Below are 26,441 nucleotides of genomic sequence, written 5' to 3' on the forward strand. Positions count from 1 at the left end.
TGAAAACTTTGTTTAAAAAAATAACAAGGCAGAAATATTTTTTTATAAGTACTACAAATATAAATGGTATATTTCAACCACATATCCATAGATTAGTAGATTAAAAAACTCAAAGAATAAAGAAACCCCACAGTTATTGTTTTTTTTTTATTATTTAAAACCCAAATCCAGGTCATATAAACCCATGCATTGATAAACCATGCAAAAATAGCATGGGAGTGAGAGAGTAATTAAAACTGGACTGAAGTAATCAGATACAAGCACAAAATCAAGAGTATCACCTGCTGTTGTCATGGTCTAGGCATGGAGAGGAACGGCTAGAAGCAGAACACAGCAGTGACACACAGACACCCAAACAGAATCACAAGAGGACAATGGAAAGAAGTAACAAGAGAAAAAGAGAGTACAGGATGAGTAAAAGTGGAAACAAACCCAACCAGACACAAGAATACACACAAGCATACTAGTACACGTCAAAAAGTGCAATATTTCTTGCAAGTCATCTCAAAAAGTGAAACTCAAATACATAAAATCATCACACAGATTAAAATAGTCCAAGCATTTGTTTCTTGTAATTTTGATGATTATGACTTACAGATAATGAAAACCTAAAATTTACTGTCTGAGAAAATTAGAATAACGTGAAAAAAAATTATGGAAACATATGAAGTCACACCCTACTCAGCAAATTAGCTCAATACACCTGCAAATGTTTCCTGAGCCTCTAAATGGTGTCTTAACTCTGGTAGACTGTGTCAAATATAATTGACATACTCTACCGATTGTGACATACCCAGAAGACAGTCAGTGGAAAAGTTCAGAGCCTGGTTTTCGAAATAAATTCTGCATTTCGTTTGAAAGTCAAAGTCCTAGAGTCTGGAGAAACAGTGGAGCGGCACACAGTCCATGTTGTTTGAAGTCCAATGTAAATTCTCCACAGTAAGTGATCGTTTGGGGTGCCATTTCATCTGCTGGTATTGGTACACTGTGTTTTCTGAAGTCCACTAATTTTGCAAGACACAGATTTTATTTATTTATTTTTTTACATGTAAGCCATAATCAGTACAATTGCAAAATACAAAAGCTTGAAATACTTAACCCTGCGCAATGAATCTTTCTGAGGTGACTGATAGGAAATATGGCAATAATCTAACTTTTTGAGATGTACTAGTACATGAAGAAAAAAAGAGAGCACACCAAAAATCTAAACTGCTTGGTTATTTCATAATCCAAATGCTGTGGATATGATGTTAGGACAGAAGTTGGGGCGTTTTCACCAAAGATTGGGTCAAAACTTGAGACCCAGTTTGATATCATCGGTCAACAGCAGAAATGCTTTTAAAACTGCACGCACATTAATTGTGAAGCTGTGATTCCCTACAATGACGTCAGAGCTCTGGGCGATCTGACTGGTTGGGAGCGAACAGAGCTTTGTAATGTTCACAGTTTGAGACACTGCTTTGATAAGACGGGCCTTTGCTCGTGTTGCTGTACGTACAAAAATAAAGCAAACATTTGCAAGTGGATACAACACCAGAACCCTAATGTTATATTAGATCTAAATGTTTCCTCCCTGGATGTGTAATTGCTAAATGAATGTTTTAATAGAGAGCAGTGTTCTCTCTATTACTTAAAGGTTGTAAAGTTGTTAGATATCGAGTGGGTTAAATGTAGAGATATACGTTACTTTTGGAGCACTTAAATCAAAAATTAGAACCATTTCAATAGGTCATTTATTTCTAAATGTTCCTATGGTGCTGGTATTTGGAGCTTGTTCTTTGTTGTTAACAAATATCTTTCTGTATTTAAGTGTATTGATCTAATGTTAGCATGATGCAAAGTAAGCTAAAACCTTAATTTTAGTGTATGGCTTGGCTGAGAAAATGCTATAATCACTTTGACAAATGGGTTCAAAATGAACAGGAATTTCTTGTATGTAGATTTGTAAAACTACATCAAAACAAATATAAGGTTTCATAAATTCAAGAAGTTATGGGAATCTCTAGGTGTGAAGCAGAGTGTTCCTATACCCTGAGTGCAGCAGACTGGAAGACAGCATGACATTATCGAGATGTTCAGCACCCCAGCTCAGACGGAAAGTTTCCTTGTTGTTCTCTCTAGACAGTGTTGATACCTAAAAGACAAACATCATCTGGGCAACTGGATTTTTAAAAAGACAGCCTAATAGAAGCTTGCAGGATGTTGCACCATGTTGTCCCACCTGGTGACTCGTCAGTATGTCTTCGAAGAGAACGTCCTCCCTCTGATGAAAGCTTTGGTGAATAGGAGTGTGCTGGGATCTGTCGGAAAGCCAAAACTTTTGACTATAGTTGGAAAGTGTAGGTGACGTGGCATCCCATGCATTGGTTCTCATTCTGCATATGGTTTTGTCACCTGTCGAAGTTGTGGAAGTTGTCGAAGCTGTCCAGATAATGTTCTGGCAGAGAGTCGTCCTGCAGTTTCCATATGTCCTCTGCTCTCAGGTACTCCTCACCGTCCCCTGTCATTGTGTCCTCACCTGGAGACAGAGATAGAATCATATTGTTAACAATATGATGGGAAAAATTATCATGTGAATTACTAGTAATCTTATTACTAACCATTGTCTGAAATATTTATGAACTCTAATGCACAATCTTTGAGGATCTAAAGCAACAAAGGTAACACTGTTTAACACTGTTGTTTTTAATGACTGTTTATTCAATGAATGTTCAAACTGGTAATGATGAGAACCTTGTTGTTGCTGTAGTGCAAAAAGACCTAGTGAATGCCACAAAGGGCAAATTATGTGCTGTTAAAATAAAGCTTTTCTCGCAAAGCTCAAACCAGTTTCATCAGCATGCCTCCACAGCTTTAGGTCCTTATTTTTCAAATGCCAAACATTTCTTCTAAGTTATGAGCATTCCAAAAAGTTTAGCGGTCATCACAAATTTGATTTCAAATCACACAAACCTCATGGCAAGATATAATAGGTATAAACTGGTTCATGCATCCAATCTACAACAAAACAATCCATAATCTGTTGTTATCAACTTCATAGTTAAAAGGAATTCAATAATAAATTCAGTTAGTTCTGTGGCATTATGGTCATAAACACAGAAAAAAAAGAGAGTGAATATTGAAAGAACTTAAAACACCAAACACACCCAGGTATTACAGGGCCTAGCAATCTAAAATCCACTTTGTTTATCTTCAACAAAATGATGTAACACTGCACACCATGCTGACAGAGCATATAGTACCTTCCAGTGCTACTATCATCTCAGAAAATGCTTCATCTTCCACCTTCAAAACTATGAGACATATATTTTTAAATGCATGCCTCGACAAATACATAATTCCTGTCTCTCTGCCAAAATTAACACAGATTGCATCTTCTCTGCAGCCTTGGTTAATTAAATTCATTTTTAGGTTTCAGTTGTTACACTGACTTTTGATGTAACTCACCTTCCTCATCCGATACATCTAGAATCTCTGTCATGGTCTCTGGAACGTTGAGTTTATGTTTCTCTGTCACCGTCTGCCACGGCACACGCAGAGAAGGCATGGTACATCAAACAAAGGTTAGATTACTAAAGGTTTGCTTCAGATGTGCAATGATGGCACAAACTCACAGTCGTGGTGGTGATGATCTCTTCTGTAACGACTTTCAGCGTGTCAACCACAGAGATGTAACCCAGGCGTTTGGCAATGGACAGAGCAGTATTCCCGTTCTGCCAGAGCAAAGGGACAGGAATATAAAAAAAAAAAACAGAATCATGATTAATATTATCAATAAGTAATAGTATGTGGGATTATCAATGTAATGCCAAATATGAGAGTCAATGGAAGGCATAAATTTCAGTCTTACTACTGTGGTTGTGTTGGGTTTGGCCCCATGTTGCAGCAAAACATTAATTATGTGTGTGTTCCCTTGTTGTGCTGCCTGGTGAAGTGGTGTGTAACCATTCTGTAAACCAAAACCAAAACACAAAGGACAAATACACTCAAAGGCTTTCCTGTCACAAGGAAGTCAATACAAATATAAAAATATGTGTATTTTGTTTTAAGCTAAGTTTTTATTCTTCATACGTAAAAACCCCAAACAGTTTCTACCTTGGTTTTGGCATTGACGCTGGCACCTTGCTGCAGCAGGAAGTTAACCATTTTGACATTTCCGTAATGACATGCTACTATCAAAGGAGTGTATCCAAGCTGCAAAGGGAAGGAGAACGAGAACAGGATGAAATGATTTCTAGACATGGCTGATTATTCTGCCTGGGTGCTAAACCAAGTAAAAAGAAGAAGCTCTTAAAAATTTTGATACCTATATGTCAACATTCTGGGAAACTATTCTGTGGACCAACAGAGACCAAAGTGGGACATTTTGGAAGTTGTGTGTCTTGTTACACATGGACACAATTGAGATATTGTGGTTTGACCTTATAAAGACCACTAAACCTTGAAAGCCTTCTACTTTATCTGTGACAGTTGTTAGGTTTAGGATTCAATTACTTTTTCCATTTAGGAAATTAAGAATAATTAAGAACATCAGCTACATTTAAATCCAGGCAGTGTAAATACACACAAAGTACATGTAAGCAACACATAAACTTAGGTGTAATTCTATATGATCACATCCCTCGTATGTTTACTGCTGTGGTTTTAAGTGCATCAAAGAGTGTGTTCGCACTTTAGTTTGCTGGTCCAGGTTCGCATCATGTTTGGCCAGAACCTCCGCTGCGTTCACTCTGTCCTCCTGGGCTGTGAGATGCAAAGGAGTGAGTCCGCTCTGCAACACATAAAGCACCAGATTCTCACAGTGAGTAACAGCAATCAAAATGGATGTGTCAAACAGTAAATAAAACACACACAATCAGCTTGTTATGCATGAGACCTTGGTTGCTGTATTGACGTGAGCTCCTTTGCGTAGCAGCAGGCTGACCATCTCAGCATGTCCTTCCTGGGCTGCCAGGTGCAGGGGACTGACTCCCTGCTTGGTCAGAACGTTGGTCTCTGCTCCGTACTGCAGCAACGCTAAAGCAATGTTGGTCTGGTTCTTCTTAGCTGCAATGTGAAGTGGAGTGTAGCCATTCTAGACAAGATGGAAGGTTGACAGTTCATGATGAAATAAACTGCTGCAGAACATTTACATTTGAAAACCATGAGCCTTTTCGACTTTCACTAACCTTTGCAGTGGCATGAGGTGATGCCCCTTTATCCAGCAGCAGCAGAGCCACCTCCTGGTTGTCATAATGAGCTGCTACATGTAATGGAGTCAGGCCGTTCTGTGAAAAAAAAAAAGGCATTCCAGTCAATTATATTTAAAACAGAATAACTTAGTTTTGCAGTTTTATTATCCAAATTTAGATTATTCAAAATGAGTAATATTTCACAAAATAAGAGTTTTAGAGATGCAAACTATTTACTGAATTGCAGCTCTAAATTTAATGCTCACCTTCCCAGCATCGTCTGGAAGTGCTTTCCGTTGAAGGAGAAGGTTCGCTACATCAAGGCTTCCATATTTGGCTGCTACATGTAAGGGAGTGAATCCTTTCTGTGGAAATTGAATTGGAGAAAATCCTTATTTCCAGATTGTCTTTTTCGTCATGCTGAGAACAGTCTCAGTATGCAGACATCATCCTCCACCTTCCACCCACCTTGGTGGCCAGCGAGTGCGAGGCTCCTGCCTCCAGCAGCACAGCCGCTGTCTCTACCTGACCCTCTCTGGCTGAAATGTGGAGAGGGGTGTAGCCGTTGGTGGTGGCAGCATCCGGGTGGGCCATGTGCTGCAGGAGCAGTTGGACAATATCGGTTTCACCCAAACGAGAGGCAATGTGGAGCGGTGTCTGGTCCTCCTGTTGGTAGATGGAGAGAGAGAGAATGTGTTTTAGCAAAGTCAGAATGTTAGAAGCAAAACATTCTTTCTCATTTAAAGGTCATAATGATACTGTAATTTGTTGGGATTATATGTGATAAACCAGTACAAAATAGCATGTAATTGTAAAGTGTAATAAAAATCCAATCTTGCTAATTAACTAATTAAACAACCAACAGGCCATTTGCTTTTCTGTTAAGCTGGTATTGTGGGAAAAGCATCAAGAACAAAGATGTAACAGAAAAACAGCCACAGAAAGTCCCGTTAACAGTTTGCTAAAAGCCATGTAAGGACACTGCAACACATGGCGGGAGGTGCTCTGGTCAGATACATGTAAAATGCTCTCTGTGACCACAAACTAAAGCTGCACATCACCACTACCATACCATGCATGGCAGCATCGTGATATGGTGATGTTTTTCTGCAGTGGGGAAATGCAAATGCTCACTCGGTTTTTTTTAGATTTCTATTAGTAAAAAAAAAATGAAAACAATGTTTTAATTTTTATCCTCTGCACAATGAAGCTCTACATTGTGCATGTCTGTCACATAACCAAACAAATAAAACCAAGCAGGGCTTGTCTTTAAAATATCAAAATGTGGAGAACGTCAAGAAATATAAGAGTTTGAAACACTATAACAGTTTTACAGCAAAGTAAAGCGATGGAATTGGGAGATGACTCACCCTGGCCATAGCATCCACCAGGGCTCCATTTCTCAACAAGCAGCGAACCACTTCCATCTGACCTGCTCGTGCTGCCATGTGGAGCGCTGTCTCACCACGCTGTCGTGCAAAACCACAACACTTAGCAACGTTAAAACACTGCGACAAAGGAAAAACCGACCACTAACTTGCAAAAACTACAACTCACAATGTTTCGGACGTCAGGAGAGGCTCCGTTCTGCAGCAGCAGCAGAACAATGTTGAGGTGACCCATGAAAGCTGCTACATGGATGGGTGTCAATCCAGACTGGGATGTCAAAGACAGAGAGGTGAAAGAGGAAAGACTGGCATCAGGTGAAAGTGCACAGAGTTGTGAACAAGCACTGTTTTTTTTTTTTTTTCCTTTTCAAAAAATCGAGCAGAAACTTACCTCAGTAATGGCCTGGATGGAAGCACCATATTTAATAAGGAGCTCCATCACTTTCACTCGATTTTTCTTGCAAGCAATATGGAGAGGAGTAAATCCATTCTGGCAGAGGGAGAATTAATAGACAATCATTTTGTTTTTCCTCTGCAGTTATTGCTTGCATAAAATCTAAAGCAGCTCCTCCATGTTGATTTGATTTCTCACCAGCGCTCTGGCGTTTGGATTGGCTTTCTTGTCTAGGAGGAGCTTGGTGACTCTGTAGTGGCCACAGTGAGCGGCAACATGCAGCGCCGTGAGGTAATCGAGTGTAACGTCGTCAACAGGTGCCTTGTGTTGCAGCAACAGTTTCACACACTCTATGTGGTCTCCCTGGGCTGACATGTGCAGCGGGGACAGTCCGTTCTGTATGGTGCAAGAATATATCCAAAAAGTAAATAAGAAGGTGGCAAAGAAAATGCCTATACTGACACAGTGAAGGAAGAGCAGTATTTCACCTTGGTTCTAGCTAAAATGGGTGCTTCTCTTTCCAGCAGAAGCTCCAGGGCCGTGTCATGTCCACTCCTGGCGGCACAGTGTAGAGGCGTCAGACCATCCTGTCGGACAATCACATAAAGCCCACATATGAATAATGAATCAGCAAATGAAAATTTGAGAAGCATGTTGTGGAAACAATGATTTCTATAAGCTAGTATCAAAAATACAAGGTTTTATTCAATAAAATCTGTTGTCGAAAAAAATTCAGAAAAGTCTTACCCTTGTCTTAGCATCTATTTGAGCCCCTCGATCCAACAGCAAAGCCACCATGTTGGTGTTTCCTCTCTTGGAGGCCACATGAAGAGCCGTTATCTCATTCTAACAAGAAAAAGGAGGAAACGGAAATAAGATTTTACCAAAAAATAAGAAGACTGTCAAAAATAGAACTCATTCTTATATATGCATTCCACAAGAAGCAGGACATAGATACCGATGTATGCCGCAGTTTATGAAAATTATCGTTTAACCCATTGCTGTCTATATCTACTTTCAACTATATAATAAACATAATTATTGAGTAAAACATTGTTGAGTCAAATATATAACACAAAACACATTAATTTTAATAAGAATTTAGGTATGTTGCAAATAAGCATCATTACCAGGCATGACAGTCATTAACAAATTACTCTGTCTTTAGTATGACAATTTTATTGACTTTTTCATCACAATTGCCAGACGGGCCTTTGAAACTGCATTACAACACACATTTCTGTACAATGCTCTAGTCCGTTAAAATATAAAATCAAGCTTACATATTCACATTCTGACTACTACATGACAACAAGTACTTCCAATATGGCAATTTGCATGAGAAGAATGTAAATCAATATATAACTTTGCAGCTTGGACCACAGGCCATTTGGGGCGTATTCATGACAAAAGTTCAAACAGGAATAAAAACAATCCATCTAAAATGGTGTGGCGCTTGGTGAAGCAATTTAGTGGGTCGTCCATTTAAACTGTTAGTCCTCATCGCAGCCATCGAAGGCTTGATTTCTGACCGCAGAACCTTTGGTGCATCTCCCCTACATCCTCCATTTCTCAGCCCATTTCCTGTCTGAAATACACTTATTGGTTTCTATTACTGTTCACCATAGCATATTAAAAACAAAGTTAATGTTTTGCTCTAAACATGCTGTTCTAGAGCTTAGCAGACAGGATGCTCAGGAAAGGAAACAGATTTTACCCGCGCCGTGAAGTCAACGGCAGCTCCTCTGTTCAGCAGCAGAGTGGAGACGTTCACGTTGCCGTAGTGAGCAGCGATGTGCAGGGGAGTGAAACCACTCTGTTCGCAACAGAAAGGTAGAACGCAGAGAAGAACGGAATGAGTGCAGTTATCATAAGCAGGTAAAGAAAAGAACCATGACAGCTGAAGCAGTGTAATGACAAATATGCATGCTGTCAAAATACAAACTGGCCTTAAAGAAGCGCAATAAAGGAGCATATGCCAAAATATCTCATGCAATGCTTTCTGCATGCTAAACCCTTGGACGTAAAACATGCAAGCTAAAAAGATTCAACAATTACAGCTGTTATTTCTGAACTTTAAAAAAAATCAACAAAAAAGCAACTTTGCACTTCTGCATGGACAGACAAAATGAATCCTATTAAAAAGCTCCAACATATCTACATAACACACTAAAAGTACGTTTAGCTCCTTACCTTCCCATTCTGATAGACATGGTGCAATTTAATTAAGAAACACAGTTAACTTAAAGATAAACCAAGTATTTCAGAGAATAAAAGCAATAATAACATGCTGAAAGTACACATGCCATCATTTTCTTCCAGATAAAAACAAGCATGAACAATGAAAAAAATACGGCTACTGCTAAGTGTTCAATTAAAAATTTGTAACATAAAGAATGGCATTTAAAGAATTTTCAACCTCTTTAAAGGTAAAAAAAACAAACAAACAAAAAACATAAAATGTGAAGTGATGTGAGCTCCTGTAGAGTTTCATTAACAAACATTCTCTCGGATCAAGTAAAACACCAAGTGTTTCTCTATCAGCCATGCAGAGTGTGACCTTCATGCATCCGTATTAACGGTACACAAATGTGACGTGCAGGAATTCTGAAAGTCACAAAAGCTCCTTTAAATTTGGGGAAGTTTCAGGGTAAGAGAGTTGAAAGAGATGGCCATAGGTGACAAAAACAAATTCAAATGAAGAGGTGGCGAGTCTGTATACCTCTGTGGTTCTATTGACCATCATCTGGTTAGGAGGCATCAAAAAAGAAAGGAGGAATAGGGTGTAGGAATGTTAGGGAATGGACTTCAAACTGTAATATAAAACACAAGCTCAAGACACTCAAAGACGAGGAGGCATGGAGCAGGACAAGGGGTATGAAGAATTAAAGTGGCATATGTTTTTGCATATCAGGGGCTTTTAAAGAGTGGAAGAGCTCGCCTCCCTTTAGAGAACAAACTTACAACTTCAAATAATCTTGGTCATACTTCCTTGTTTGTATTTTGGTCGGCCCAGACTCTGTCTCCTTACTCACCATAGCCTTAGGCACTAAAAATCTGTCAGGCATAGGCTTCGTGAAATTGGCTAAATGTTCAGTTACTTATTTTGGTTTTTTTTGTTTGTTTTTTGTTTCCCATGTTGCACACCCCTCCAGGAGGCTACATCCCACTCTTTGAAAAGTCCTGTTGTAAACCACTGCTCACTCCACCCTGCCTGCTTCTGTTAGTCCGTTTTGTAAATATACTCGTCTTAGAATCATCAAAAACCATTCTATGACCAAAATCGACCTGCTTTCTGTGACATACCTTCGACTGCACATCAGCATTGTGGTCATTCTGAAGCAGGAGGGCAGCAGACTTGGTGTCATCTTTGCGGGCCGCAATGTGCAGGGCGGGCAGGCGGACCTTACCCTTGGTGTCATGCTCCAAAAGCAGCGAGACCACCGAGTTGTGGCCCTGTTGGAGGGCGATCGCAAGAGGGGTAAAGCCATCCTGCAAAAGCAATTAAAAAAAAAAAAGGAAAAAAAATTGGTGAAACTAATTTAGAAAAAAAAGCTGAATTAACTACAACTAAATATCTGATGTGAATAACCAAACACATAGATGAATTTCCAGCATATACACACTTCTGTTGCAATGCTTTGGTTTCCTTCATTTTCCAGCAAGTACCGCACCACCTCCAAATGATTTTCCTGGGCCGCCATGTAGAGAGGAGTGAAGCCATTCTGCTCAGACAGAAACATCACATCAGTATATGCACACACCTATGATACAAGTAGACATCAGCGTTGACGTCACCCAGTTGTTCATTAATAATATTTAACCTCTAGTAACTCTCACCTGTGACTGAGCATTGACATCTGCCCCTCTGTTCACTAGCAGCCTCACTACTTCTTTTTGTCCTGCCAATGAGGCGATATGGAGGGCAGTGTTTCCTTTCTGCAAAGCAGAAACAATAGAAGATCACAATTTCTTTCAGTAACTAAATTAAGAAAAATCTGCCTAAGCATTTGGGCAGCATAGCATATTATTTTCTTAATATAACGATTCAGGATTCTTAAAAATATAAGCCTTTTTTACCCAAACTTTAAAGTTCCTGTTTTGTGTGTTTTTTGTATTATTTCCACAACCAATTAACAGGAATTACCTGAAAAGAATAAATATAAAATACAGTTTTACAGGGGCCTCATGAACAAATCAAAATAGATGATACAGATGGTGGCATTAGCCAAGAGCTTCTGGAATGTGCATAACATGAAAACTCTGTTGTCAGAAAATAAACGTGTTTATAGACAAGTGTAGCTTAATTTATTGATACACATATTTACAAAAATAAAGACACACATAGCACTTCCAGCAGGCACAAAGTATCTCTTTCTCTAAAAAAAGGTCGAACTGCAATATCATTGCTTAGTGAGCTAAGTGGATATTTTGGAGGTTTAAGCACTTCCACCTCTTTCATAGACTGAACCCATGTGCTTAGGGAAAATGCATTCTGAAAAGTGAGCACAGCACGACAGAAAGAGACAAAAGAGCTACAGCACCGTCAACTCTGGTGTGAAGGGAAATATTATTAGTATCTAATCTCTCACCGTAGACTTTATACCTAGAATAAACTGGGTATGAAACAACCAAAACGCAAAAGGATCAGGACATCACAAAAGCAGAATGCAAAAGTAGTCAGTTCATCAGTGTGGGAACAGTTGAATGAAAAGACACAGATGTCATTTAAAAAAAAAAAAAACTTGTCATGTGCGAGAACTAATGCTCTTGTGAGGAGCAGTAATTATTATTATTTAGCTTTTACAATTTTAGTCATTACTGTTTCAGCCCAGTAAACAGAAGGCAATTCTCTGTTCTCCAGAAACTATAGATGAATATCTTTCCAAACTCACTGATTAATCATTTGAAATAATCATTTCAGAATAATCCTGATTATCTTGGTTAATAGAATTTCTATTAAAAACTATTTGTGTTGTTAATTGTTTTTTTTTAACTATTATTTAATATGAAATGAACAACTTAAAAATTAAATATCCTGATTTTATTAGTATTTTTTTCTTATTTCACAGATAACTATGCTGATTGTTATGTCTCTACTTACATTAAAGCAAATAATGTTAGAAATAGACTAGCCCTGTATACAGCTTATCAAGGCAACAACCAGTCACAGTTGATGTAATTGAGTAGTATGGGGGGAACTAAACAACAGAGACTGAAGAGTTAATACTTATAAAGGCTACAGGTCTACAAACATAAATATCAAAGACAGAGAAAAATGAATTATATTTTAGAAAGTTAAAAGTCAAAATCTTTGGACATGGAAAACATGATCCTTTAAATGTATCCTTTTTAGTACTCACACCTTATTTATTCATTCATTTATAAGGACATGTGAAGAACTCCACACAGATACACATGCCAGTCCAAGGACACAAGCAGCATAGTGACAGATTTCATGTTGACTACTCAGTGGCTCATAGTGAAGAGATTGCCAAGCAGCATACTACACAGCTACAGTTATCCCACTTACACTGGTTCACTGAATGCGAAATACTAACTACAATCCAAGTAAAGACTCACTTAATCTTTTTGAAGTTGGGGACTTGAAGTAAGTTCAGAAAGTAAAGGATATTCCCTTCCTGCATTCGATTTTTAAATTTCACATATGTGATTACTAATTAGCAGCCAACATGTGCAATATATCTGTAGAATCAACACTGAGTAACATAAGATCTTAGCTCGTGAGCGTACCTTGGTAGAAGAGTCAACGGAGGCTCCTCTTTGCAGCAGTTCTTCTACTAAATCTTTGTGTCCTTCCTTAGCTGCCAGGTGTAATGCATTGAGACCATTCTGCAGTAAAAAAAAAAAATATGCATGTTGTTATAAATACAGACACATTGTGTTACAGTAAAACATGCTATAAGCAGTGTGACGTCTCCTTTGTAATAGGCGCTCAGAGTAGGAAGGCTGGAAAACATGTTTTCAGTTTTGTTTTTGAAACTTTTTATATCATATTCCTGGTGTAAAAATCAGGATTGGAAATCATTGTAAAATTTCTTAATGTTGCATCCACAGATATATTGATCAGAATTTTGGGAATGCTATTGGATTTTTATTTTTTTTGTTAAGGTTTGACTTACCAGTACTGACATTGCAGAATGCAGCTTCAGATATTAAATTTTGGATTGGATTACTAGTTTCATCTTAGAAAAGGATGCCGTTATTCGTTGACTCAACATTTCTGCAAAATAAGGCAAGCTAACTTGTAGTCTACAGGACAGGACAGTAATAAATTGCATTATGCTATGCGAGTATTAACAGTCCTCCAACTCAATTTTAGACATACAAGATATATAAATGACAACATAAAACCTGCAGAAGAATTTGTTCTGTTTTCATCCTCTAGAGAACCAAGACGTTCAATTTTCTAAAAACGTTTTAAAAAAGAGATTAACTCTCTGGCAAGTTATGACTAGATAAAATCTCATACTCAAGTTAAAAATCTACTTTCTATAACAAACAGACATACATCAAACAGTGCTGTAGCAACAGCACAGTAAGACAACAAATTAATTAAAACCAAACTAAACAAATTGGATATTTCATTAAAAAAAAGAAAATTAAAGCTAATCTACCCACTTTGCGCAAGACTCACACATAAACACACATCTTCTCAGAGACTAGTAAACCAAGGGAAGAATGCACCTCATCCTGCTTTTCCTCCATTCTCTTTGGTGCTCCTTTCAATCTGAGACAGAATGGCAAAGTAGCAGTTCACACTTCAGCTTCTGAGCTTCTTTAAATCATCAGTCTTCTCAGGCTCAATATTCCTTTTCCACCAGATTGTCCTGTTGATCTTCTGTATTATGTGGAACTCCAACATGGATTTAAATGCGATGGAGTTTAATTTTCCTTTAAGTTCTTCTGCACCCACTCTCCTCACCACTGCAGGTTATGTCGGATAGATCACAGAAAGAGGATTTGCTTCACAGTCAGTACCGAAGGTTCTTTGGTGGATCTGATGTAGAAGGGGAACTGTTATGTTGCTAAGGGCGTGTATGTCTTACACAAGTTTGGTGTTTGCAGATATACACTGGCAAATAAAAAAAAATAGACACGTGTCTCACTCTAGCTACCCAAGTCGCCAAATGCCAAACAGCCAACAGGAGAGTCAAGTTTCTGCGCAGTCACAGGGAGTGTGTGGGGCACACACAAACATAGATGTAGCAATTTTTAGCGGTGACTACAATTATACCGACATTTCAACAAAAAGTGGGGCATTCATCAGAGGAAAAGGTTTCCTTAAGTGAAAAAAAAAACAAAAAAAACTTTAAAGCTCGAGCTGTACTCATCCTAAAGCAAAAACATAAATGCAGTTGTCTACAAATAAGATTTCCTTGTGTTACATTGTCTTTGTTTATCCAGTTCATATCTTTTGAGAGTGAGCACTTCTGAGTTCAGAAGAGGTTTAATCATTGTATGTCAGTTGTAAAATGGCGGACCATGACTCAGCTAAAAGAAAAAAAAAAAGAGACTGCAACCTCATTTATAGTCTTTCAATCACATTTAAGCCATTATGTATTCAAGGAGAAAAGTGCAAGTCCACCAGCAAACACACATATGTGCACCCTCTGTCATGCAGGCTGATCTAAAGCCCCCTTTCCTCACTGCCCTGAGCTGTAAGTGAAAGCTTCATTTAGCTAATGGACAGTCAGCATCGCCAGTTTGGACGAACTCCGTCCAGCACAGATTAATATTTATCTGTCTTCTGACCGCTGACCTTTGTTATGATCACACTTAAGTGGTCACAGTTAATTGGGGTTGCTTTAGGCACTCGAGTGTCACATGGGGATAAAATTACGGCGGTGAAAAGAGGAAACGTAGATTAAAGAGCAATATCACTCACCGAGGATTAACGCTGGAGTGGATTAGAGGGAAAGTCTGTTCAATTTGACAGTAAGGAGGTAGAACAAAAGAGCTCAAGCAAATAAAGCTGATTCATATAGATTCGGTTGCCCACAAATTCTCGAGCGATGTTAAATTTGTTAAAAAAAAAAAAAAAGGAGAATGAATTTACCTCTCTCAAAAACATGGTTGTATTTGTTTGCCTCATTCATCCAATCAGTGCAAGAGGCATCCTAGGGTGACTGTAGCTTTGACAGGCTAGGAATAAATCTCTTCTCTTTTACTAAGTTGGAAAGTCCCCTACATTTGGCACAAGACCGTGGTTCAAGCAGGGATGCTGCTTTCTAGGACTGGATACTTCAGTTATTAATGAACTCATTGCTGAGGTTCCAGCTTCTGAGTTTCTAGCAATTGAACAGAATGAGCAAAAGATTTTTTTCAGAACTATGTGACTGGGAATTCATAACTGTCTTTATCATTAGACAAAATAATGTTATCGGATAAAATGCCAAAACGACTAAGCGAACAAAAAGAAATCCTGGCTGTGGCTGAAACCACATATTAACATACACTGTATTTATATGCAAGTTTTTTTTTCTCAGTAAGCTTAAATATTTACATCAGTTAAGATCACTATACTAATTTCTATTTGCACCATAAATAGACAAAACTGTAAAGATGGGTGTCAGCAAAGCAGCAAACTTGACTCAGTTACATCAGTTCAGGAGTGGGCAAAGATTCAAGCTCACTACTGTGAGAAGGTGTAACAAATGTTTAAAACAAATTTCCAAAATGTTTTATGTAAAACAATGCAGGTAAGTTTTTCAGTTTAAATAAATTAAAAGATATTTAGCAAATACAAATAATGTTTCTAATCCTATATGACTGAAAATATGAAAAGTTGTTTCATTTTATGTCAGACAATAAAAATATTTTTACTGTCTTTTTTGATGGTGGCTTATTAACAACACCTTAAGAATCAGGGTTAAAGCCCTAATCCAGTGTTGAGTATTGACATTAAAATTAATGGTAATGTGATCCAAAAGTTGGCTTTTAAAAATAAATAAATATGTAGATTAGCAAACATAAAAATAGTCAAAACATATCAAAAAAGACGATTGATGTAGTGGTACACATTATAATGTCACTCATACTTTTAGTCACCTGACAACATCTAATACTTGGTCATCAGACACAAGGAAATCATTTTAAAGCCATGACTCTCGTGTTGCAGGGTCTTGTGTTTTGTGTGTAGTTACCATCCCTCCTAATGTAACCCCATGCTGCCCATGGCAACAAACAGTAGAGCAATGGATGGGCATCTGTACTTTCTTGCTACCAGCCAATTACAATCCAGTTTATAAATAATTAGAGTTAATTCACATTTTAATTATAAAAGGCCAACAGCAAGGTGGGACATAAGGCATGTGCGCACAACACATATGCTCACGTAGGCTCAGGCGACATCCCTCTGTGAGACGCCTCGTGACTGCTGCAAATCACAATGACACAGAGGGGTTGACAGAGCTGTATTCGGAGCTATTTGACCCCCTTGGACCGCTCCCCCACCTCAGTGGAATCCGAATAAGGGTGGGCAGCAGGGGTGAGAACAGCTGTCAGAGCCTTGCTGCTCGGATTGGTGGAGGTAGTGGGTGTGTTGAGGGAAGCAAGTTTAGATATGTGTTTGGGAACAATGGCACTGTTTGTTTGGGTGTGTATTAACAAAGGTAGCTTCTCTGATGAAATTATGAAACAGCAGCAAAAAAGTCAGCTTTTACAAGTTTTATGAACATGCAATAGCCGTTAAACTGTATTATTATTATTTTTTTATTTTTTTTTTTTGCTTTACATTGGAGCAGTCCACCTCTGTTTTATTTTGAAATGGTGAGTTCTGGATCATGTGCAATATCTGTTTTCTATTGCACATCGTATTTGATATGTAGGACAAAAGGTTTGTTCTTATCTGTCCATATATCTGCGGTGTCCCCTTCATGACTTGTGCATAAGTAATAGTTGCTGTTGATATATTCTCCCACCTGATCTCTGCAGTTCCTTCAGAGCTACCAGGAGCCTTTTCACTTTTGCTCTGATTGGCAGATGTGCAGTTGCATCATGTTGTGTCAGTGTTGAGCAGTGCTCTGTGAAATGTTCAACACTTGAGATATTGCTTTATAATCTAAGCCTGCTTTAAGCATGCCATATAAAAATATTCACCAATGAAAACATGGCATTTATGATTAGAATAATACATCAGACCAATAACACCTTCTTAAAGGTTATTTTCAAAAGATGCTTTCGTTTTTGCTGATAAATTAAAGATAAATGAACAGAATGTTTTTTATTGAATACGCTATAATAGGGATGTAATTATTTACTATGAAAATGAGCAAAATTAGGCGTCATTTAATATAACTCTGACCAATAGGTGGTAAAGTGCTTCCCACATGCTATGTGGGCAATATGCAACATCAGGTTTTAGTTATATGGCTACATTAAAAAAAAGTAAAATTATGCACCCCAAACAAAGCAACACGATGTAATGTTGTGAAACAGTTGTGGCATTTCAAGTTTTCTTACCTGGTTGCAGGTGCAGATGTCTACTCCATTTTTGAGGAATTCAAGGACTTTGTCAGTGTTTCCGGCTCGGGCAGCCCGGAGAAAACTGGTGTTACTGTCAGACTGTAGAGGCAAATACAGAGTTGTTTTAATTAACATCAACAAGCAAACAATTACCTTTACTTTTGCTTTCATATATTTTTTTTAATGGTGTAAAAGAAAAAAAAAACACTTACACTTGGCTACAATAAAGAATGATATTGATTTTTATTAAGGGTTGCATAATATTAGGAAAATGTGTCTCCAATATTGTTCCCAAATGCAATAAATTTCAGGATTAACCCACATGTTCTTATTCTCTTACAATGTTAAAATCACTCTTGTGAGTTTTAGCGTCTCAGCCACTATTATAATATCAGGAGTGGTCCTCAGAGGTAGTGAGAGTCCATACAACTGACTAAATATGCTGCTAACACTAAGATATGATTTATTGGCATTTTAAACATTGTAGCCTATGAGGTAACAGATCCAGACACTTCTTTTGCAGTAGCAGTTTTATATACAAGTGTATTGATTTGATATGAGACATTTCTGTTTTTCTGTCATTGTCATTTACATATGCCTACATTACACCATTGCTTCAAATGAGGAGGGGTGAAGTTTTGCAGAAGTTAAAGATCCATAAGATAAGTCTGAGTAGACCATTCTAAATTTAACCATGAGACATCTGCTCAAATGAGCAACACACCAACACACACCAACACACACATATTTTCTTCTCACATTAAAAGTTCAAGACTCTGGAAGACCTGGAGTATTCGCTTAACTTACACAACCTAGACATATAAAATTTTTACTTCCACTATTTTGAAAAAGCTGTCATACTTTCTGAGCTTTTCATATTCTGTCAGCCAACAACTGATGACACACTTCAGTGTATTATATAGAGATTTTATGCGAAATTACGACAATATACAGTAGCATTTGTGAGGTGGGAGCAAAAGGGAAGATAGTTTTCTAAATTTTGTAAATATACAAATCTGAAATGAGGCATTTCTATTGAGACACTGAGTCAATACATTAGCAAATCTTTTGGGGTATGTTTTGTCAAGCATTGCACATCAGATTGTATATTTCTTAGATTCTTCTTCACAAAATAGCTCAGGCTGGAGGGGGAACGTCTGTTAATAATAATTTTTACATACTGCCTCAGATTCTCCACTAGATTTTGGTCCAGCTTTTACCTGGACCACTGAAACTTTTAGCTGTTTTATGCCTACATCAGTTCATTGTTCATGTGGTTGTACATTTATCATCATCGTCCTGCTGGAACATCTGCCCTACACTCAAGGAAAAGCATCCCTACAGCACTAACTAAAATATTTTATGCTTGGAATAGAGCGTTTAGGTAATGTCCACCATTTGATTTTGAACAAATCTGAACAGAGCACCTCCCTCCATATGTTGTCCTGTGTCTCAAACATTGTTACTCGCAAACTACAACTTCTTTCAGTTGTTAAGGGATGGTGGTGCCACTAAGGCTCTGCTGGATGCCAAGTAGGAAGATGTACGCTCAGAGCACAAGGGAGATGAGGCCAAGCCCTAATGTTAGGTCAAAAGTCAAACCTATTACCATTCAGGTCATAACACACAGACAAACACACCAGTGGCAGTCAGGTAAAAATTAGGCAGAACTTTTGTCAGCACAGAGCAGAAAAAAAAAACATTATCTACAGCAGCAGAAGCAAAAATGTGCCTTCTCTTACCTGGAATTCAACCTCTTCAGGTAGAGAGTCAGCATATTTGTAGTATTCAGATAGTTGGTTTGAGTCACTGTCACTCCCATCACTCTTTAAAGTTTTACCTGATCCACAGGCTTTACATGATGCTGAATTACCCATTATGATCAAGTTGTTTCACCTACAGATGAATCCCTTCCTCACTAACGTCAACACAGCATGCTGCTGAAACAGCCCATGGAAATCTAATTCTGAAGTCGCTCACTTTGCAACCTTTGGTAGAATCTTTTTTGTTTTGCTTCCCAGCACGAGTCCGCCAGGAACAACTTGTTGGTCCACACGCTGAAATCAGTCGGAATCATCCTTTCTTCTTTGTAATGACATCATTCAATCTTTTCCATATTGTAAATATCATATTTCTCAACTTGGTTCTATCTAATATGCGTCCTGCATGCATCCAAGGCTTGTCTTGCCTGGCCTTCCTCTGCGTCTCTCTCTTTGCAGGTTAACAACTCCACACGTAAACATTTAACCGTCACAGTCGCTCTTGCTTTTGCTATTTTTATCATTTTAGATCATCAATTCTACCACGTCTGCAGCCCCTTGCTGTTAGCTACTGGGGATGGGGGGGTTAGGGGGGTGGGGGATGGTGTGACAGCTGGGGTTTGAATCAGAATGTGGACTGCAAGGTCTGTGGCGTTCTCTACATACAAGAATTGTGTAGGGTAGACGTGAAGTTGCCACCAAAAGAAGGTTATTTGTATTTAATTTTGATCATTAATTTTCAATGTACAAGTTCACACAAATGTGAACTAAAGGGGCCTTCAACTGTGCCGGTACATGTGCAAATTGCATGTCTCATTAGCTATTACATAGCAAAGTTTTCAGACTTTGGAATAACGAGGCAGGAAAATAATTTGTACGCCTGACACACAGTAAACACCTGTGTGTCAGGTGTACAAACACAATACTAAACACAGTAAAGAACTTGACAGGCTACAACTACACAAAGCCTTCACCTATTTAAATTAATTTAGTACTTTAAATCCAAGCAAGGGCGTTGCACAAAATCCTCAGCATTTAGGCTGCACAATATCAAGAAAATATTGAATGCTAAACATTGCAATAATATGCTGAATATTACTGCAAAGAATAATCAACATTTTCTTGGTACTTTTCTTTCTTTGCCATCACACAATATCCCCACCATCTTGTTGTGTGAGCTTTGATATCTCAGCCCCTAAAGATATACAATATATTGTGTGTTGACATTAAAGAAAGTATTTTTAATATTTCACCACCACCAAGTTAAATATTCAACCAGTCTGAACATGAACTCAACAATGAAAAAGACATTCAACTGCAAAGATTTTACCTGGCGCTTTGCCTTTTCCCGCTTCCTTCTCCGCCTTTCCCTGGCTTTTTGTAGAGCTCTATATTCTGGATGTTGCTCCAGCTCACGAGCTTTCTTCAGATGAGCAGCAGCATGTGCCATGACTTCTCCCTTATGACTTTTTGTCGTCCCAAGTAAAATGAATTTTGCCACCAGAAATGCTAATTTGCTAAAGTCTCTCTTTGTAGGTGTTATTAAAATTCCCAAATATTAACCTACAGTTAAAATGGGGCTTTCCTCCATAAAAAGCCTTGCTCTAATTAGAAAAAAATCGAAATAACTCTGGATTAAATTACCACAAAAATAAAAAACTTTAATTTTTTATTTAAAAGATTTTGTGCAAATTCTTCTTTTCTTCCCTTTCTCAGTTGTCTTTATACGAGATCCAAAATGATACTTTGCTAATCAAAAAAAATTGTATTCTGCAGCCAAAGGTCCAGGCATTGAGAACCGAAGAATGAAACAACCAAATGAAAATGAACTATTCAAAAGAGAACAACCAAGAGGATAGGAACTGTGAGGGGCTGATGAATGATGAAAGAAAGACCCGTCCTTATACCACAACACACACTCTGACACAGACGCGCATACACACAGAGAGAAATGATCCTGACCAGATGTGCATGAAAATCTCAGTCTGTATGAACAGCTTTAGCTGTAAATCCACTCCGGTGTTTGTGTGTGTGTGTGTGTGACAGAACATCAAGCATGAACATTTGAGCAGTTAATGTGAATGTTAGTGAACATGTGACCTACAGTCAACGGAGATGTGCATGAGAACAGCCAGCTCACTGCTGCAGTGCCATCTGCGTCAAGACGCAGCCTTCCACATTAGCTCCTAGCAGTCTTATATCAGCTGCTTTGCACATTTCATATTAGCAGGTAATAAAACACAATATTACAGCTCATGGATGTGTATGAACCACCAGCAGCCTGCTTCAAAGGTCTCTCTCCATTAATGCAGCTGATGGTAGCAGTCTGAAATTACAGCACAAAGGACAGGGACACCTTCTCACACCTCTATTTTTGTTCACACTTTCTACCATCAACTTGAACATTAACTACAGCATCAGCAACATTTCTTCCAGCTGACAATCAATGCATGAGACAGACAAGCTGGATTATACCTCAGTGTAGCACCACTGGTAGAAATATCTTATTCTAGTGCGCTCATAAGGAGTGGCACTGTAATCATGCTTAACTGTTTTTATGCACACTTTTCCTGTAGCACCCTCTGCTGGCGAGAGCAGTTAATGCGATATGTTGATTCAAAATTTAATCGAGCAGCCAAGAGCGTAACTATAAAACATAGTAAAATATAGTACAGTTGAATCCTGTTTTGAACTGTTGTGTCAAACTGACTTAAAACAACATTGTCACTCTTCTTCTAAAAGGCTTAATTGGTCAGAAAAAACATTTCTAAATAAACCACTAAAGCTGTGTTTTAGCGGATTACACATAGAGCAATATGAGCTTTTGATTCATGTTCAATGCAACACCTTACTTGGGTCAATGACTTTTATGATTTAGCTATATAACTAAATAAAAATTGATAATTGCATCGATTACAAATATGTTATATAATACAAATACAGTAGGGTGTGTGTGTTTTTATGTGCACGTGTTTTTGCCCATTTAGGAGTCAGATTACACTGACAGGAGATTCTAAGTGAAAGCTAAGATGAGCTTCGGTTTCTCTTGGTTTAGGGAAGTAAATTAATGCTCTGCTGTCCAGTTTATAGATCCAGAGGCTTTTATTTGGTCCATTAGACTCGACTGATAGGCAGAGACGAGAAACGCAAGAACCAGCATGTTCAACCAAGCCTGTACTTTACAAGTGTTTCAAACTGTAAATCTATGCAACCAAGGGCTTTGTCACACCTACAGATGCAGGTTATTTACCAAAAGCAAGGAAGAAACTAACATGTTCTTCTTATATAGATTTATACATCTTAAATATTAAGCTACTTGTTTAAAATTGTGGCTGTTGTCTCTTAACATTATTTTATGAGCTTTGGTAGCAGTTAAAAAGGTCTCTGCACAGATTGATTGATTGTGCATAAACAAGCTCCTTGCTGCTGTTTATGTTTGTCTCTCAGTTACAAGAACTAATGTATCATAATCTAAACAATTACACAAAAACAGTGCTATGAAAATGATTCCCAACCAGCCATAAACGAGTAATAAAAGGTACAAATCTATGTGGTACTACAAGACTTTGTTTGCCTTTGTTTTCAAAGTGTTCAGAGTGTTTTGGAGGCAGCTGTTTAATTGTCTGTCTGCTAATGGAGCTGTAGTGCTGACGAGAGATTTTCCTTGCCAACAGTGTTGAGCCACACGCAGTGGTTTGAACACTAGATGAAGTGATTATCTTTCTTTATGAAACAAGTAATTTGCTTGATGATTAAATATTTTTGTTTGACTGTAACTTCAAGTCATGTGCAAACTGCTCCTTCCTTAAAAATATTGTTTATTTTTATTTCTAAATGTAATTGTTTAAACTGAGTAAGATCTGGCGGTACTTATGTTGGTAAAACATAAAAACAGACCACAGTCTTTTTCCTTAAAGAAAGTGACATCATCATAATCATTTCTTTTGAGTTTTTCGCTCTCTTTGGGGAATGTAAAATCTCTCCAGTGGCAAAAAAAAAAGAAAGTCCAGACAAAAGACAGTCATTGTAACCCACAGAAAATATGTGACTAATACATCAACTCATTGCTTACACTTCAGTTTTTCTAGAAAGGCACCCAGGCTCCTTTTTGGAGTTGAGCGTTAAAGGAAAAGGAATCAAAAGGGGAAATTTTACAAGAAAAGGAGAGAAAAGATCTTTGCTGAAGACTTCCTGGTATAACCGCTAATGTAAAAAGTAATCACACTGAAAAACCAATTAAGTGTCATTACTGGTAACTGCCGTTACACACAAACCTAAGTGACATCCTAATCTATATCTTCAAAGTTCAATATAATGCTAGACAACTGTTTGCAGCTGTAACTCTTCTAGGAAAGCTTTCGACAAGGCGTCAGTGTTTTTGTGAAGTTTGATCAATCTTTCAGAAGCTTATGAGGTTAAGCCCTCATTGAATACATTTGGTAGCTTCCAAACTAATTGCTGCAGGAGGACCAAATGGACGAAATATAGGGTGAGTTATGGATAGAGTAATGTCAAGTCATCTTCTAGCATTTTTACTGCTTCAGAAAGGTCAGAGCCATAAAGCGGATCCCACATGTCTTCTCTTCCCCCTTCTGGTTCCTCACTAAACAAAATCATGCAAAGTCAAATTCAATAGCAAGCACACAGAGCAGGCAATCAAGAATCCAGACCAGACCACACCCAAACAAAGCCACTAAGGACAGTGAGATGTAGCATGGCTGGGGAGGGGTTTAAATTGAGATGGGGATATGTAACCTTGACAGTGTAACAAAATATGCCCAGAGAAAGTGGACTAGAGGAGGAGAAATTCAAGAAGACCCTACATCTCGTTGCAACTGAAACATTGCTATGCCTAAAGTCAAATAACAAGATAAAAAAAATCTGATTTAGTTAAGAACAGCAACAAAACCAGCTCTGTTTGTTGTTCACTGCAGCAACCATAAACAACCAGACAGACAAATACACAAGGAAACAGCTACATTAACTAATTGCTAGAAATATACATAACATAATAAATACTCTTAAATGCATCTTAAAGTACAAATGCTTAGTGACATGAAGTCATGAATTATTTCCCACTAAGGCTCAAATTCATGGCAACTCCTATTTTATACTCTATGAAGTGCATGCTGGGAACAGATGATGTCAGCCTGCCATTCCTAGTAATTAGATGAGAAAGAGGCCTTCAGTTGACTGGTTGAACAGAAAAATCCATCCTCATGAAAGCCAAACATTGCATAAACTAATGACATCATGACCCAATGTGCTAGAAATTGGTGCAAGAAGAAAAAAAGACAGGTCGTACATAAAACAACCGATTTAATTCCTGAAGTCCTTGGTAAGTCTACTATGCAGCAATTGTTTTGAAGCAGCAGTAGGTAACTTTCTACAAAAATATGTTTTCCACATACTTGTTAAAACTGTCACTGTTAATTGACATGTTAAAACTGTCTTGATAGTATAATATGAAACAGATCATTTCTTAAAAAACAGAGTTCCTCTGCCTCCTTTCTGATCCTTCTGTATAAATTAACCGCTCCCAGTGAGAAACAACCAGTCGGAGTCTGGAGGAGTGTCTTGGCACCGTCAAGCAAATACAAGATCAAGATTGCTGGTTTGCTGCAGCTCTGCCAATGGTGGAGGAAAAAACAAACCTTACAGAAAAGCTTTACCCGCTGTCATCGGTGGCCATACTAATTAGCCTGCGCTTTTTTGGGGGAGGAGCTGTGGCATAGCAGAGAGCAAGGGGGGACGGTGTGAACAGCGTGTACATGAGCATTATTGTTTCTGACTGAGCAGTGTGTTTTTACAGATGACAGTAAAACCACAGGGCGGAGGTAGAGAAGCTGGATTAGTAACAGTTCCAACAAAAAAGTGTAAAAAACATGTTTTTGTAAAAGTTACCCTCTGTGCAGCTTTATAGCTGCAGCCAGAAATTTTTGGTAATGTAAAAAAGCTCACTAGTCATCATTTCACAACTAGTGAATGATGAGTTTCACTTTTTTTGCCATTTTATTTTAAGTTATTGTTTAAAAAAGATCAAATGTATTCTCCCAAAAACAAGCTTTCACACACATGCCTCTGATGACATCACGTAAGGGTTAAAGCAACTGATCACAGTTCCTTTGAGATTATCTGTCTTTATTCTGGCATTTACTCGTTTTGGGACAGCTGAATATGCACAAAAACAATCAGTGCAATCCTTGTGAAATTTCGCAGCAAAGATTCACTCTGCATCAAGTTGTGTTTTTGTAGTTGAGTGAAAACACACTACACAATACATAACTGCGTAGTATAAAATAAGATCCACTGCTGTATATAAAAATCTGAGTTTTTTGGTAAAATGTGTGGCCAAGTTAGTTTTAAACCTAAATTTTCAACAGAGACAGCACAACAAATTATGTTTTCGGGCGCATGTGTTTCGATCTTATGGCTGCTTTCGTAAAGCATCACATCACAGAGGGTATTGAAGCAAAAATGATTTCACTCAGAGTTGAATGTATTATGAAGAACGAAGCGTGTGACCTGAAATTTGATGCAGTGCACATTCAGAAAAAAAAAAATAAAACAAGGAGATGCACTGAATATAACTGTCTCAGAAAGGGAGAAGAATATGTCTTTTTTTCTATAATCATCAGATGCTAGTACATCATATATAATGGGATCAATCTATCCATCTATAAATATACAGCAAGAGTATGAGGATAAAAATAATCTAGAGCAGGTACACTGCACAATCATTCTCCAACAGCCAAGGTCCTCGGTTACGTCACCTTCATCTGTAAAAGGCAGGCTGATGTTCGGCTGCCATGTGTTCATCTGCATTTATGCCTCAAGCTCTTATAAAACAAAGATATTTTCTTAGAAAAATAAATGTAACTTTCACAAATTTAAAGCTGATGCCAAAGGAAAGAGGCAGAGAAGGAAAACATGGACAGGAGCTAATGAGAGAGATTTTTACATGGAAGGTTTTTGAGCTCAGCTTCTGAGAAATACATTGATCACCAGCCACGCCCAGTACTCTTTCTCTCCCCTATCTACTTCTCTCTAACTGGAAGCAGCATCATGAGGGCATGATGAATAATTAACCTCTGAATGCCTCTTACTGAACCCCATGCAACAACAGCTGTCCTCTGCAGAACAGAGGGTACAGAGAAAGTCAAAGCTAATTTCATTCATTCATTCATTCATTCATTCATTCATTCATTCATTCATTCATTCATGGATAGATGGATGGGTG

At 38.0% G+C, this 26,441-nt stretch overlaps 1 protein-coding gene across 4 annotated transcripts in view; it reads right to left on the reverse strand.

Annotated features, from left to right (window-relative positions):
* The window catches only part of LOC106928655 (uncharacterized), a 68,701-nt gene extending 50,887 nt beyond the window's left edge, over positions 1–17,814 (reverse strand). For 3 of the 4 annotated variants that reach the window (XR_015762624.1, XR_015762623.1, XM_088004757.1), the window contains exons 1-26: positions 17,439–17,814; positions 12,708–12,806; positions 10,794–10,892; positions 10,580–10,678; positions 10,260–10,445; positions 8,671–8,769; positions 7,701–7,799; positions 7,442–7,540; positions 7,152–7,349; positions 6,951–7,049; positions 6,729–6,827; positions 6,542–6,640; positions 5,640–5,837; positions 5,438–5,536; positions 5,169–5,267; positions 4,877–5,074; positions 4,673–4,771; positions 4,096–4,194; positions 3,851–3,949; positions 3,615–3,713; positions 3,448–3,520; positions 3,243–3,293; positions 2,395–2,518; positions 2,222–2,300; positions 2,031–2,134; positions 282–317 (exon numbers count right to left, since the gene is read on the reverse strand). Coding sequence is in view for 1 of the 4 variants with exons in the window: in XM_088004757.1 (XP_087860883.1) it covers positions 282–317; positions 2,031–2,134; positions 2,222–2,300; positions 2,395–2,518; positions 3,243–3,293; positions 3,448–3,520; positions 3,615–3,713; positions 3,851–3,949; positions 4,096–4,194; positions 4,673–4,771; positions 4,877–5,074; positions 5,169–5,267; positions 5,438–5,536; positions 5,640–5,837; positions 6,542–6,640; positions 6,729–6,827; positions 6,951–7,049; positions 7,152–7,349; positions 7,442–7,540; positions 7,701–7,799; positions 8,671–8,769; positions 10,260–10,445; positions 10,580–10,678; positions 10,794–10,892; positions 12,708–12,806; positions 17,439–17,612 (2,906 nt within the window). In the remaining 3 variants the exon portion in view is untranslated. Of the gene's footprint in view, positions 1–281; positions 318–2,030; positions 2,135–2,221; positions 2,301–2,394; positions 2,519–3,242; positions 3,294–3,447; positions 3,521–3,614; positions 3,714–3,850; positions 3,950–4,095; positions 4,195–4,672; positions 4,772–4,876; positions 5,075–5,168; positions 5,268–5,437; positions 5,537–5,639; positions 5,838–6,541; positions 6,641–6,728; positions 6,828–6,950; positions 7,050–7,151; positions 7,350–7,441; positions 7,541–7,700; positions 7,800–8,670; positions 8,770–10,259; positions 10,446–10,579; positions 10,679–10,793; positions 10,893–12,707; positions 12,807–13,661; positions 15,328–17,438 lie in introns of those variants that run through there. The other variant, XR_015762625.1, reaches the window with a different exon arrangement.
* Positions 17,815–26,441: the final 8,627 nt, after the last annotated feature.

This window comes from Poecilia mexicana, unplaced genomic scaffold (genome assembly GCF_051168715.1).
Source record: "Poecilia mexicana isolate PSO_F unplaced genomic scaffold, ASM5116871v1 scaffold_1, whole genome shotgun sequence".
In the NCBI taxonomy this organism is placed as follows: domain Eukaryota; kingdom Metazoa; phylum Chordata; class Actinopteri; order Cyprinodontiformes; family Poeciliidae; genus Poecilia; species Poecilia mexicana.